The sequence below is a fragment of the Berghia stephanieae genome, chromosome 4, assembly GCF_034508935.2.
Source record: "Berghia stephanieae isolate SIO BIC M18660-M18661 chromosome 4, UCSD_Bste_1.3, whole genome shotgun sequence".
Classification (NCBI taxonomy): Eukaryota; Metazoa; Mollusca; class Gastropoda; order Nudibranchia; family Aeolidiidae; genus Berghia; species Berghia stephanieae.
Genome location: NC_088363.1, coordinates 91,860,647 through 91,875,646, shown reverse-complemented (window position 1 = coordinate 91,875,646; position 15,000 = coordinate 91,860,647). Strand labels below are relative to the sequence as shown.

Sequence of the window (15,000 nt, the reverse complement as noted above, 5' to 3'; positions counted from 1 at the left end):
AACTATTTTTAAATATTAAAGGATACCCACGCTTTTTATGAATCGTAGTCGTAGAAAACGGTAGGGGCTGCCTCTCCATTTTCACTCTTCCGTTAGTATTTTTATGAATCCACCGTTATTTGATATTGGGGTTAGTCATAAGCAAGAACCAAAATCAATAAACAGCGAGGGATATGATATTGTGTGTTTGAGATTTTATTTTAAAGCAATACCCCGATATCCGGAAGTGAAGAATCACATTGTTGTACCAATTTAGCAAGTATAACAAATTAAACAACCCCCCCCCCCTCCCCCTTTCCCCCCAAAAAAAGGCAAGAAAAAGAAGAAAAGAAATGCATGTTAAAATCTATTTAAATCCCCCCACCACCACCTCCCTTTTTTATTGATTAATTTTCACATTTTCTCGTGATTTTCAAAACCATTGGGTATTTTTTCTCAACAGACAATTGGTTATAATTTTGTTATGGGACCTCCGAACATATTTATGTGTTAATGGGAAGTGTTTTCAATAGTCGTAATTACTACTACAAACGAGGCGGAGAGGCCTCACGAATTCAAGCTTTCAGCACGGATGTAAACAACTCGGACGTTTACAATGACAAAACAGAAGGTCAACAAGGAGTTGATTTTAATGATAACAGATCATATTATGGCTACTGCGAAAATGGAAACGAGGCCATACAGGAACAACGTAGATGATGAATATTTTAATGATGGACGATGGAGTAGTTATAGCTCGAATTCTGGAAGATTTTTCTCTCCCCCCAGTGTGAATTGTCACCAAATGAAACATGTGTTCCCATCAAATAGGAATTCAAATTTCATAGACCCGGCAATTAACCCTGGAAAACATACAAACCACAACAGCAGAAGCGGCGACAACAACAACAAACCTCGTTATTACGATTCTCCGAAGCAGCAAATGTGTTCTAATGGCAAGGGGGATCGTTTGTCAGTGTTGTCTGACAATTCGAATCAGTACGTCAGATCAAATATTCCCAGCAACCACAAGGAAAGCAATGTATATTTGCATCCCAATTGGACATCGCCTGCAAAGGCGGTAGATTTTGACAGCTACCGTATTCGGAACTACAGTTGTCGGCGAAATGTTTTGAATAACAACAATGCTGCAATCAATAATATGAACAACAACAACAACAATAATAATGATAATAATAATAAACTCAGTCATGACCATCAGACTCTTCAATATCATCGTCTTTCTTCTCACCACCATCACATCGTCAACACCAATGAGAATCATTTCTATTCCGATCATAAAAATAATAGCGCCCACACGGATAAACCCTGTTCCGCGATACATGATGCGGAATGCAAGGAACGGAACGAAAATTGCGCCTTTTGGGTTAGTCAGTGTGAGCAGTCTTCCTACTCATTAAGCAATAGGCCTTGCTGGCAATCCAATTTCCCATTTGAAAAATTGTATTATAGCGATATCGATTCTTCCAGTTCTCGTTGCACGTCAGTGTCACCATCATCGTCATTATCTTCGTTATCGTCATCGTCGTTTTCTTCGTCCTTTCAAAGACCAAAGAGAAACTCGTCAACCAACGGGGGTAGTAGTAGTCCGTACAGCACAACTTACCAGCAATATTATCAACGCAAGCGTTCGCGTACCCGGAAGTTCCGGTTGAACCTTTTTATGTACGCAAATTTATACCGCAAACATCGGAGAGCGGAGTCCAGTTATGAGATTTACCACAACCCCATAGAAGGTAATGCATCTTCATTTTATTGATTTTCGATTTGGTCTGTCATAGATAAATGATGATGACGAAATCAGATAGAATATCGCGCTTTGCAGCATAAAAGTAAAAACATGTTGAATGTCAGAAAGCACTTGAAATATTGCCACGTTGTTGAAACGTTTTACTCATTGAATATAATGTATTTGAGGTTTACATCCCATGAGAGATTGGTTTTTGAATACGGTTAATGTATTCACTTAACTTTCTTCGGGTGTCATTAGTTATTCGGCATGTTGTCCCATTCAACACAATTTATTCCTGTTAAATGTTCAGATGAATTTCAGATTCGACAAAAGATGGATTGCTCATGGGATCTACTTCCATTTTTCTATTTAAACTATACCCCTCACCCTTGAGCGTCATAGATTTGTTTTGTTTTTGTATTTTAATCAGTATTATAAGCGCAGTTAAGCTAAACTCGTTTGACAATCCCATCAACTTATTTTTTACTGGCCCTGAAGGCCTAAAAGTCTCACTAGCTCCACAAAATCCTTTAAAATAGACATTTACAGTAAAGGTTTTCATTTTATTAGAATACAAGCAACTAATAAATACATTTCTTTTCATAAAATTACCATTTTCTTAGACTTTGTCGGTTTTAATCTGAAATATCTCGCTTAATTGTTTCACTTCCAATTTCCACAAATATGTCTCGAACTCGAAGTCCGAAAGTCGACAACATATCAATTCTTACTGATCAGATGGATATCTAGACATTTTTAGCGAGACTAAAAATACAATAGCGTAATCACGGCGTAGCAGAAACTTTCCGAAGGCGATTGATCTTCCTCGTGAATAAAGAAGCATTGTTGGTGTTCAGCAGAACACTGAAGGCTCTCGATATTTCAGCAAGACTCAGTAGTGGGGAACCATTTACTGAGGTGGAATTTAAGCCGGTGGACAATTTAAAATCTGACAATGTACTTCCTGCTGGTTCAAATAACTGCTTGTTTACCGTAAGTCACATCGCCTCCTCAATTTGCATTGAACGTGACTTAAACCTTGTTTGACAAAAGGGACAAAAATTCCCGCCAAGTGGAGACTTAAATCAACTGGCCATACAGAAGAATGAAGGCGTGTGTTGGGCGTTGGTTTTGGTTTCGTGAGCGTGAAGGGTTGTATCGATTTTATCCTATTGGGAACCCAAAAACATCCAGAAGATGTCGCGATCACGCATTCCACATGTTTTTAATTTATTAAAAGTTCCTCCATTTTATTTCCTTCTAATGTCTTGTAAGTCGCAAAAAAAAAAAAAAACAAATCCGAAAATAAAACAAACAAAAACACTCAAAAAAAAACAAAAAAAAACAACTAAAAACCTAAAAATAAATATAAATGAATAAATAAATAAATAAATAAATAAATAAATAAATAAATAAATAAATAAATACAAAAACAAAACAAATAAACAAACAAAAATCCCCGAAAAGATAAATCTGTTTGGACCATCATCCTTGCATACCTACATGAACCAGTGACGTGTATTGGGCTGTCACACGGTCAGGGCACGAGTGTGCACGGTTCGGACCCAGACGGCGACACTTATATAAGAAAAAAAAAAAAAGGGGGGGGGGGGGGTGAGGCTGACTGCCAAAGATTCACAAATTATGAACACAACAAGTCCGAGATTTAAGTGTATATGATATGAAGTGTTTATTAATTAATGTAATGAGCTGGATATAAATGAAATGTATATGATTGAATATAGCAGATGAATCAAGATGGTATGGTGGATGATGATAATGATGATGATGTTGATGTAATGAATGTTATCAAGATGACGCTTCTAAGTAGAATTATGATATTGATAATATAGTCAGTGATAAAAGGATAAATGTCAAAATAATATTGATGAAACTAATGATTGACAGATATGATGAGTTGGTGATAGAAGCGAATGATGTGAATATAAAGCTAAATGATATATGAATAATGATAGAAAAACATGATTATTTAGTTTGTATGACCTCAGGGTCCCCAACTTATCTCCGTCTGTGTGAAGATGATATTCTACGTGCTGTAGTTGCCTGTGTGTTATTCCAAGTGTGGGTTATTGATGAGCTAAATGTCCAGATGAATGACACACAGAACCAATGTATTAGGTTCCAGACAATGTCTGTTATCAAACAATGGATTGTTTTTCAAATCTTGTATAGGTCACAGTATGTAATTATGTCTATTTTGTAACAGGTTTCAGTTCTTGTTTTTGTTCATTAAGTAATAGGTTTCAGTTCTTGTTACTAAAGGTTATACGTTATAGTCAATGTTCATTGATGTTACAATGAGTCACATAAAGGTGACTTGATGGTCAGGTAAAGTCACAAAAAGTTTAAAGAAAGGCCAGATCTCTAGATTTGGGAAAGAAAATGAAAACAATGATAATCAATTCTACAAATATCAACACAAGTAGAAAACTCAGTATATAACCGGATAAATGACACATCGCAAAATAGCACTGGAAACTCGGGTATCACTATTATCATAAACAATCAATTAAATCAGAAATGCCGATAATCACAACAGAACACAATATTTCAATAGATTACAAATAACACTGAAATCTCACCACAGAGCACTACTCAAAAGAAATCAAACAACATTAATTTCTGTTTGGTAATACTGTCTCACAACAGAGACAGGAGTTAGAAGCCGTGATAGAACGTTACTATGGACTTTCACAACAGAAAATACAAAACGTCCTTCTCCACCACGGACTTACAGCAGAACTGAAGATGAAATTAAAAGTCACTATCTTTACCATCCCTATTCGCATGCATCATGGAAAAAACTCGAGGCGAAATGGGGGTGGGTGTTGTAATTTAATGTTCTTCTCCCCCTAAACATGTTTACCCCTAAATGAATACAAAGCGCGTACGATGGATGGATCGTCACGAAGTCAACCATGGTCTATGGAGACAATGGCCATTCGCAGCTCCGATAACGTCAGGGATTAAATTGGGGATGTCGAAGATCAGACTCTAAGACACGACGGAAATGCTACACCCTCACGTTTTAGAGTGACAAAAGAAATAAATCAAGATAAGGTTGGATGTCCTGAGTCGTGCATACCACAGGTACTTCCCTACAGCATAAAACGCCATAAAACGCAAAGGCATTTCCTTACAGCCCCCCACTTAAGACAAAATCTTGGATTTTGTCTAAAAGACCAGGAAATGCCTGAGCAATGTATTCAGCAGCTTAAGCTAGCCTGGCTGAATAGTCCGGACCATGGTTCTTGGTTCCCTTGACTGATGCCGGCATGATCGTCCTCACGAGGTCGACAGCAACACGCGGAAATGGAGTCTCAATTAAGGGCATCTCCTGAAGGGGAACTTTCTGGGTTTTACCTTTTGGTGCGCACCTTTGACATACATCGCATGAACGACAGAATTTGCGCACGTCAGTCCAAATGCTCGGCCAATAAAACGCTTCTAGAATGCGTTCTGTTGTCTTCTTGGCCGCCAAGTGTCCCACAAAGACACCCTCATGCGCTAGTCGCATGACTGTGATTCGCAGTCCCTTCGGTAGCACTACCTGTTTCGTTGGATTTCCATGGTGTACCTTGGGCGAAGTGTAGTGGCGGTACAGGATTCCGTCATCGTATGCATACCACTGTTTACTTTTCTTGTTGGTGATTTTCTTCTCACCACTGCTTGCAAATTCTCTAGCTTTAGCTATTGATGTGTCAGCTTCTTGTTGAGCCTTTAAATATGCAGGCGTGACGTCTATTTTGGGGGCAGGTAACGTCACTGACTTCTTCATCTTTTTGTGCTTTGAGCCTCGTGTCTCGACTGCTCGCACAGAACGTGTGTTACACATACCAGGACATTTCGCCCCTGGTATGTTTCCAAGGATGACGTCAAATAGTGGGTGTTCCATTTCCACCGCACTGACTTCACCTTTAAAATATGGACAGTCAATGGTGACGTCCACCGTCGTGTTCCCTCTAGCAGTGCCGTCAGCAAGTAGGACCGGGACTTTCCGTGTTCCCCTGCTACTGCCGTCAACTAGGCCCTTCTTGACCACCACACAACTGCATCCGCTGTCCCGGAGTACAGTCACCGGTCGGCCGTTCAGTAAGCCGTTGGCTACCGGCATATTCTTGTCTCGTCCCTCGTGGCCCAGGCATAAGGCCGACGTTACTGGGAGTGTGCAGCCGCACATCAGTTGCATGTGCCCATGGCTGCAGTGTTTTGAATCTTCGTTAGTGTAGTTAGGTGCTGACATTGAGGCGACCTGTGGAGGTTGTAGCCTCTTCTCATCAAACTGCCTTTTCCGGCAGTCTATCGAAGTGTGCCCCCGTTTCTTGCAGTAGTCGCATATACTGACCGTTACTGCGGCCAGTCCGGGTTTTGTTCTACAATCTCTGGCAATATGTCCCGCTCTCTTGCATATGTGACATGTGACTGGACCGTTCCTAGGCGGTCCGCTTAATTCTCTCTGGTTGAGATTCTCTGGCCTTACTTGATTTGAGTCCATCTCTTGCTTTGTTCTGATTGGTGCTGATCTCGTGAAGGCACCTGCTGAGCCGTGAGCATCTATAAATTGGCTGATCAGTTCCACGACTGATTTCACACTTGTGGGCTTTCTTTCTTTGACAAACACGAGGAGCTCTCGCCCACAAATGTCCATCAACTGCTCCTTAATAATTAGGTCAGTGATGTCACCGGCATCTTCCTTGTTCTTTCCTGCCATTTCCACCCACTTGCTGAAGTAACTGCTAATCCGGTTACTAAACTGCTCAATGCTTTCTCCCGACTCCGGTCTTGACTTGCGAAATTTTTCGCGAAATCCATCTTCCGTTAAATTATATCGCTTGAGGAGGCTTGCCTTCAGGATAGAGTAGTCGTTGGCCTCATCGTCGGATAGGCGACTGTATACTTCCAAGGCGTTGCCAGTAAGGAGAGCGCTGAGATGGGTGGCCCAATCTTCCTCCTCCCATCCATTTACTCGCGCATACCTTTCGAATCTTTGAAGATAGTCGTGGAGATTATCATTGGCAGCATGAAAAGGTGGTAATTTTGGTAGTCTAATAGTTTTCATGTGACTAGTACTTTCCGCCTGACCTCCGATTGCTCCCTCTTCCCTGCCTTCATTTTTCCTCTGCTGCAATTCCAATCGCAAAGTTATCAGTGCTGTCTCTTCTCGCAACCTTTCCGTCTCTAATTTAACCCTCTCTCTTTCAATTTCGATATCTCTTTCCGCCCTTGACCTCTCTGCCTCAAATTCTCTCTGTTTTCTGTCGTCTTCTTCTCGCAACCTTTCCATCTCTAATTTAACCCTCTCTCTTTCAATTTCCATATCTCTTTCCGCCCTTGCTTTCTCTGCCTCAAGTTCTCTCTGTTTTCTGTCGTCTTCTTCTCGCAACCTTTCCGTCTCTAATTTAACCCTCTCTCTTTCAATTTCGATATCTCTTTCCGCCCTTGCTCTCTCTGCATCAAGTTCTCTCTGTTTTCTGTCCTCTTCTTCTCGCAACCTTTCCGTCTCTAATTTAACCCTCTCTCTTTCAATTTCGATATCTCTTTCCGCCCTTGCCCTCTCTGCATCAAGTTCTCTCTGTTTTCTGTCGTCTTCTTCTTTGATAGACTTCTCTATCCAGTCTTTCAACTCACTTCCGGAGAGACCCAAAGATGATCCAATCTTAGCTAACTTTTCAATGCTAGTACTCATGTTTGGAACTGTAATGTCGGCAGAGACGGCAGTAAACTAAAATGTTATACAATGAAAAATCAAAGAGAAAACGTAGACAGCCAATGGCGTCGCTAAAGGGAAGAGCAAAAGAATAACTCTGATAAGGTTGAGTAATCCCCGAGACTGGGGATGACAATGAAATGAGGAGGGGTGTTTAGAGCGATTAAAGTGGATTATCTATATAATAGATAGAAACAGGTGGAGGGGGGGGGGGGTAACAAGATTCATGTAACCTGTGTTATCGACTGAAACAATATATCTGAATGAAGAGGAACTAGGTTCAAAACTGTTCGTCCTTATAAACAGCTCGTGGCTAAGTGCTAGCTAGAGAGAACTGCAATTACGAGTATATGATTACTCTTGGTGTGTATAGATGTAAGTGTGTCTCAAAACTTATCAATTCACAATATGCAAAAACAATGGCAATCAGATATCCTACCCGGCAGCTCCACCAAATTATGTCACACGGTCAGGGCACGAGTGTGCACGGTTCGGACCCAGACGGCGACACTTATATAAGAAAAAAAAAAAAAAAAAAGGGGGGGTGAGGCTGACTGCCAAAGATTCACAAATTATGAACACAACAAGTCCGAGATTTAAGTGTATATGATATGAAGTGTTTATTAATTAATGTAATGAGCTGGATATAAATGAAATGTATATGATTGAATATAGCAGATGAATCAAGATGGTATGGGGATGGATGATAATGATGATGATGTTGATGTAATGAATGTTATCAAGATGACGCTTCTAAGTAGAATTATGATATTGATAATATAGTCAGTGATAAAAGGATAAATGTCAAAATAATATTGATGAAACTAATGATTGACAGATATGATGAGTTGGTGATAGAAGTGAATGATGTGAATATAAAGCTAAATGATATATGAATAATGATAGAAAAACATGATTATTTAGTTTGTATGACCTCAGGGTCCCCAACTTATCTCCGTCTGTGTGAAGATGATATTCTACGTGCTGTAGTTGCCTGTGTGTTATTCCAAGTGTGGGTTATTGATGAGCTAAATGTCCAGATGAATGACACACAGAACCAATGTATTAGGTTCCAGACAATGTCTGTTATCAAACAATGGATTGTTTTTCAAATCTTGTATAGGTCACAGTATGTAATTATGTCTATTTTGTAACAGGTTTCAGTTCTTGTTTTTGTTCATTAAGTAATAGGTTTCAGTTCTTGTTACTAAAGGTTATACGTTATAGTCAATGTTCATTGATGTTACAATGAGTCACATAAAGGTGACTTGATGGTCAGGTAAAGTCACAAAAAGTTTAAAGAAAGGCCAGATCTCTAGATTTGGGAAAGAAAATGAAAACAATGATAATCAATTCTACAAATATCAACACAAATAGAAAACTCAGTATATAACCGGATAAATGACACATCGCAAAATAGCACTGGAAACTCGGGTATCACTATTATCATAAACAATCAATTAAATCAGAAATGCCGATAATCACAACAGAACACAATATTTCAATAGATTACAAATAACACTGAAATCTCACCAACAGAGCACTACTCAAAAGAAATCAAACAACATTAATTTCTGTTTGGTAATACTGTCTCACAACAGAGACAGGAGTTAGAAGCCGTGATAGAACGTTACTATGGACTTTCACAACAGAAAATACAAAACGTCCTTCTCCACCACGGACTTACAGCAGAACTGAAGATGAAATTAAAAGTCACTATCTTTACCATCCCTATTCGCATGCATCATGGAAAAAACTCGAGGCGAAATGGGGGTGGGTGTTGTAATATAATGTTCTTCTCCCCCTAAACATGTTTACCCCTAAATGAATACAAAGCGCGTACGATGGATGGATCGTCACGAAGTCAACCATGGTCTATGGAGACAATGGCCATTCGCAGCTCCGATAACGTCAGGGATTAAATTGGGGATGTCGAAGATCAGACTCTAAGACACGACGGAAATGCTACACCCTCACGTTTTAGAGTGACAAAAGAAATAAATCAAGATAAGGTTGGATGTCCTGAGTCGTGCATACCACAGGTACTTCCCTACAGCATAAAACGCCATAAAACGCAAAGGCATTTCCTTACATGGGCATGACGTCTAACTGCATTTGTTTATTTATTTTTTAAAGATATAAACTAAGTTCGATATCTCAGCAAAAGGACTGAAAGAATCTTAGCTTTTTTTAAATTTCTTCTTCTTTTATTATTTTTTTTTTAAATTTGAATTTAGATAAACCCCACTTGGTATTCAGGTGACAACACGTCATGGTAAAAAAAGAAATGTTTTTTGTTTGTTTGTTTATTTGTTTGCTTGTTTGTTGTTTTTTTTTTTTTGTGTGTTTATTTTTGGCGTGATCGGCCAGGTTGTCTTATATGGGTCCACTCGTAAACTCATTAAACGTTAATACGATGGGGTTGAGACTGAATGCCAGATTCTAGGGCATGAAGAATTATCAAAGTTGAGCTTCTGTAAAGCCGATCTATACATGAGGTGCTGGGGTCCTAAAGGCAACAATTACTCAAAACGGTGAGTAAAATAAAATTTAAAATTTTAAAAATCAAATTCCCTTTATTCATCCTATAGGGGCTATTCCAAGGGAAGACTGGAATAACCCAGGCGTCAACCGCAGAGCAGGGCCGCAAATTGAGCTAGGGCGAGGTGACTTGCTCAAAGCCATACAGAGCAGCGGTAGGAAGCAAAGAATGTACCCCGAGCCGCGCTGCCCCCGAGTACGAGACATGCAACCTGCTATGCGCTATTATAATTTATTTTCAACGGGATAAATGCTGTTGCCAGCTAGACTCTCTTTTTCCATCCTGTGTGATGAGACACAGTGTGATTAAAGAGCTTTGCGTTTTCCAAGGACTCAGAGGGAGGGAGAGAGAGAGAGAGAGAGAGAGAGAGAGAGAGAGAGAGAGAGAGAGAGAGAGAGAGAGAGAGAGAGTATAGGGTTCTTCACCATGTGATCTAAGGATTGAATTTTTTTGTCCAATTTTGTTCTTTGACTTAAGTTGTTTTTGACTGCTTTTTTACCCGGTTAAATCAATTTAGTATTGACACGATAGCTGTGGACGTCAACGTATTGTACTCAAGCTGTCTTTGTAGGCTGGTGATTAATTAACTTCGGAAGATTCTTGTCAAGACTAAACAGTTCCATTTAACTAATAAACTTTATGACATACCACTTGCTTGAATATCTCGGACATGTCGTCTGGTCATAAACATGAGGAAAAAAAATTCCCTACTATCAAGGATAGGTTGAAAATACACCAACCTTGTTGCCCTTTATAAAGAAAAGCTGAGTTTATTGGATAAAGCCATGTCGTGTTCTTACTTTATTTCGGGAGTAAGTGTGGGACGAGTATTGCATTGACTGAGCACAAAGAGATCTCGTATAACGTTAGGGCCCTCAAGAAATGGGATCTCTCCCTTTGCTCCAATTGCATTGTGATCTAATCAAGGGGAAGATCGAACTAGGAGGAGGCTTTGAAGACTCGGGACAGAGATGCCAACAGGTTGAAGAAAATGCGGATTTTTTTTTTCATTTCGGATTTTAATCTCTCTCTCTCTCTCTCCCTCTCTCTCTCTCTCTCTCTCTCTCTCTCTCTCTCTCTCTCTCTCTCTCTCTCTTTCTCTCTCTCACACACACACACACTCACATACAAATAGTCATACACATACATATACCCAGCACATAATATAGATGGTGACCGATTAGATGTCGATGGTGTTTTGAAAATCGTAATAGTGTTGTTATTTCAGAAAAGTGAGTGGATTTGGGATCGTGGATAGCTCATACGGTAGAGTAACGCTCTCACCGGCCAGACGGAGTTGTCGTTCCAGTAAGGTCGCGGGTTCATACCCCCATCACCGCCGCGAAAAATTTTTTATTCTCTATTGTCTTCTGGCACTTTCCTACTCACTTCATCTCTTCATGATAGAGTTGTGGCATCTTTTTTTTGTGTGTGCATTGGCATCTCTGTGACCATGTCATGGAAGTTTCCGTCGTGGTTAGATTGCCCAGGGCCAGGATGTTGACGATGGTGACGCCTCAGATGAGAATGTGAAAGCGGGAGAAGGGAGCATGGAGGGTAATAGAATTGGAATGACAGCGGGGAAAATGCTTAAGGGCAGGCAACATTGCGTTAGCCGATTTTATGAGAAAGAAATAAGACAGGGAATTTAATATGGGGTGTCTATTTTTTTATTGTTGATCATTCCTGTAGCATTTTGAATATATTATTTTTCTTTAAGAATAATTTCGACACTTTTTGTTTGTTGTTGTTTAAATGAATCGTGAGTCATTCTGAGATTTTTGCACCGTTGTGAGTGATTTCTGCTTCCGAGTTCAATTCAAAGTGAAAATCAATTTCTTATATTTAATGGGATAGGCTAGTTTCTTTTCCTGTTCTTATTTTCTTTTATTGAGTAATAGAAGTATATCAGGTGATCCTTCCGGTTTTTTTAGATTTTAGAATTCATGTTTTAGTTTACTTCGAGTAATTCTTAAACACACATGTCTCTAATGTTTCTTTTTTTTTTTTTTTTTTGAATTGAATATAGTATCCGCTTTTTACGGGTTTGTTTTGTTTGTTTGTGCGTGTATGTGGTGTGTGTGTGTGTGTGTGTGTGTGTGTGTGTGTGTGTGTGTGTTTTGTTTTTTTTTTTGTTTTTTTTTGATTGTTTTTTTGTTTTTTTTGGGGCGCTGGCTTTGAAAACTTATCGTCTGACCGTTCGATGTGTGTTCAGTCCTTCGTATTTTCATTTTGTTGTTTTTTAGTTAGTATTTGTTTATTCCCACATTCCATTTTGGTTTGTTTAAAATTATATTTAAACTGTTGCATTTTATGATATTTAATTTATAAACAAAATATTTGTTGTTATTGTCTTTCTTCGAAGTTCATCGGAGTTTCCATGAAAACGAGAATTTGCTTCGCGTTGACTTGACCTTCGCTCCATGGTGTCTCTCCCCATCAATTCTTTCATGTCATTATTGAGGTCGATGAGCCCTGCCTGTCCCTCCTGAGAATTACCTCAGAGGATAGCCCAGGACGTACATTATCTTGTTACCGTCTGAGAACCCTGCCGCGTGTCATGAATGATAAGACAGAGACTGGCTGTGTGAACAACATAGTCGCGTCTTCGTCGTCCTCATGTGTTTGTAAATAAATAAATGAATAAGTAAATATAATAAATAAAATGCATCAATAAGTAAATAAATAAATAAGTTAATAAATAAATAAAATTACATTAATAAGTAAATAAATTAGTAAATATACAACGTTTTTAAATTAAATAAATAAATAAATAAATGTTTAAATGTATCTATTTATATACCTATTTTTTGCCAACTACAGGAGGTGAACCTTTTTTTTTTTTTCTCTCACCACAATCCGTTTAATTCGCTTTGAAAAGGTTTGTGTGAGGCGTAGGATTTTGTGATGGTTACAACACATGTTTGATATTGTATTGCCAGCCACAATTGGTGAGTTTTTGAATGGACCACGTGCTATAATAGATTGACACATGATGAAATGCAATGATTCGAATTCTATTTCCATCAAACTTGTGGTGGGCGGACTTCCCCTGAGGGCGGGGGAGCATGGCCTCCTGGGCCATTTGGGTTCCACATCGGGCCACGCCAAAGAATAGAGAATCAGAGGTAGTCCTACACATCCTTATTCTGTTGTCCTCACCCTTGGAATCTCTTCTTTTGGAGTAAACGAAGACATTCGTGACATATCGAGGAATCCCCGCCTTGCAAGAGGAAACGTATTAGATGGTATAGCTATATAAAAGCATGGGAAAAAACTCTTAAGAAGAACTGCAAATGATTACTTGACTTTCTTTTTATTTGTATTATATTTTTATTGTATAGAATGGGAGGAGCGCTTTGATAATAAATTCTGTACTAGCAGATAAAAAGGAATACAAGCGTCAAATAAAATGCTTCATTTATTTATCTATTTATTATTCATTTATATACGAGTTCTCTTCTCGTGGTTTATGACGCATACATTCCTCTGTAGACTTGAATCTATTTTAGCAGTGTTCAATATGAATTTATGATTGCTCTCTCGGATGCGCTGCCTCCGTTTTGTAAAGCCCAAAAAGATGAGAAATCATCGATTTTCTCCCCTTATTAGATAGGATGGGAGATACAGATATAGAATGTAATATAAGGGTGTTATGGCTAGTCCTTTTTGGTTGAAAGGAGCTTTTCAGACGTTTCATATAATGAATAATACAACGGTTACTCTTTTATGCTCTCTTATGTTGGTGGTTGTTAGAAGATGATGATAAAGACAGAAAATATTGAGCGACATACAGACGGAATGTTTCATAACGATTCTTCTCTCATGTTTAGTTTTTGATAACTTACTCCCTACAAATTCCATGTTAGCTATAAATAATCTGGCTTGAAGCATCAACATTTTCTCCATGGCAACTTTTTAAAAAAGAAGAAAGTTTCATGTTCGATGAGCTCACCACTTCTTTTCGTCTCTGGAATGTTTGGCACCATCACAATGCACAAGACGTGTATATTAAGATAGGATAGATTTGTACGTTTTATCTTTCTATTATCTTTTTCTTTTCTTTTTTTTTTTTTGATTGTGTGAATTTATGGTTTTGGTAATGATTTCAGTTACTCGGCTCATGCTCAAAAATCGCAAAAACATGGTGATTTTTATTGTTTAAATATTTTTAATGCCTTGTGTGACTAAGACTTATTTTTTGTTTTCATCAATAATTTGTTATTGTTAATATATTGGGTGGAAGAGAAAAAAAAGGGGAAACGTTTAGAAGCCTGCAGCCGCCAACTGTAAATCATACAAATCTGGAATTTTACCACAACAGATTTATACAAATTTATTTAGACAATTTTTCCCCAAAAAAATATATTGAAAGATTTTTTTTCCACAAGTGTTTTAATAAACACACCGCAAAAATGCCATATCGAAGATTTTGGACACAATTCTCAAATTTTAATGTGATCTTTTGGTCCCTCATTTTGCTTTATGACTGATCCGTTGCATTTTTTACAATGGTCCAATTGATTTTCTAATGTCTTGAATCGTGAGTAGGTCCCATGAATTTTGAATTGTTTATTTTAACTCTGTATGTAAAACGTTATAACACCCGTGTATGTATGTATATATATGTGTGTGTGTGTGTGTGTGTGTGTGTGTGTGTGTATAGGGGGAGAGAGAGAGAGAGAGAGAGAGAGAGCGAGAGAGAGAGAAAGATAAAAAGAGATAGGCTGATAGAGAGAGAAGAGAGAGAGAGAGTGAGAGAGAGAGTGATATGAGAGAGAGAGAGAGAGAGAGAGAGAGAAGGAGAGAGAAGAAAAGAGAGAGAGAGAGAGAGAGAGAGGAGGTATTGGGCGTAGTGTTGACGAGAGGGTAGGGGGAGATAATCAAATCTAAAAATATTGTAAAAATGTAAATTTGGCGTATGAAATCTTTCTAGATTTAGAATACAACGCGAACCATGCATAGCATTATCGATCTTGTGGAAACGAACACGAATCA

General features: G+C 38.6%; 2 protein-coding genes across 4 annotated transcripts in view; one reads left to right on the top strand and one right to left on the bottom strand.

Annotated features, from left to right (window-relative positions):
• The window catches only part of LOC144971576 (amyloid beta precursor protein binding family B member 2-like), a 133,777-nt gene that overhangs the window by 44,850 nt on the left and 73,927 nt on the right, over nt 1-15,000 (top strand). The window contains exon 1 of one of the 3 annotated variants that reach the window (XR_013645158.1): nt 443-1,736. The exons of 1 other annotated variant lie outside the window; for it this stretch is intronic. Coding sequence is in view for 1 of the 2 variants with exons in the window: in XM_078912619.1 (XP_078768745.1) it covers nt 785-1,736 (952 nt within the window). In the remaining variant the exon portion in view is untranslated. Of the gene's footprint in view, nt 1-442; nt 1,737-15,000 lie in introns of those variants that run through there. One more of the 3 variants, XM_078912619.1, reaches the window with a different exon arrangement.
• LOC144971647 (uncharacterized) lies at nt 4,968-7,473 on the bottom strand. The gene has a single exon (XM_078912722.1). The coding sequence runs from the start codon at nt 7,437-7,439 to the stop codon at nt 4,968-4,970; it is 2,472 nt and encodes an 823-aa protein (XP_078768848.1). The 5' UTR covers nt 7,440-7,473.

Excerpts from the sequence above, each read along its gene's own strand:
- LOC144971647 (XM_078912722.1), bottom strand. The coding sequence starts at position 7,439 with ATGAGTACTAGCATTGAAAAGTTAGCTAAGATTGGATCATCTTTGGGT.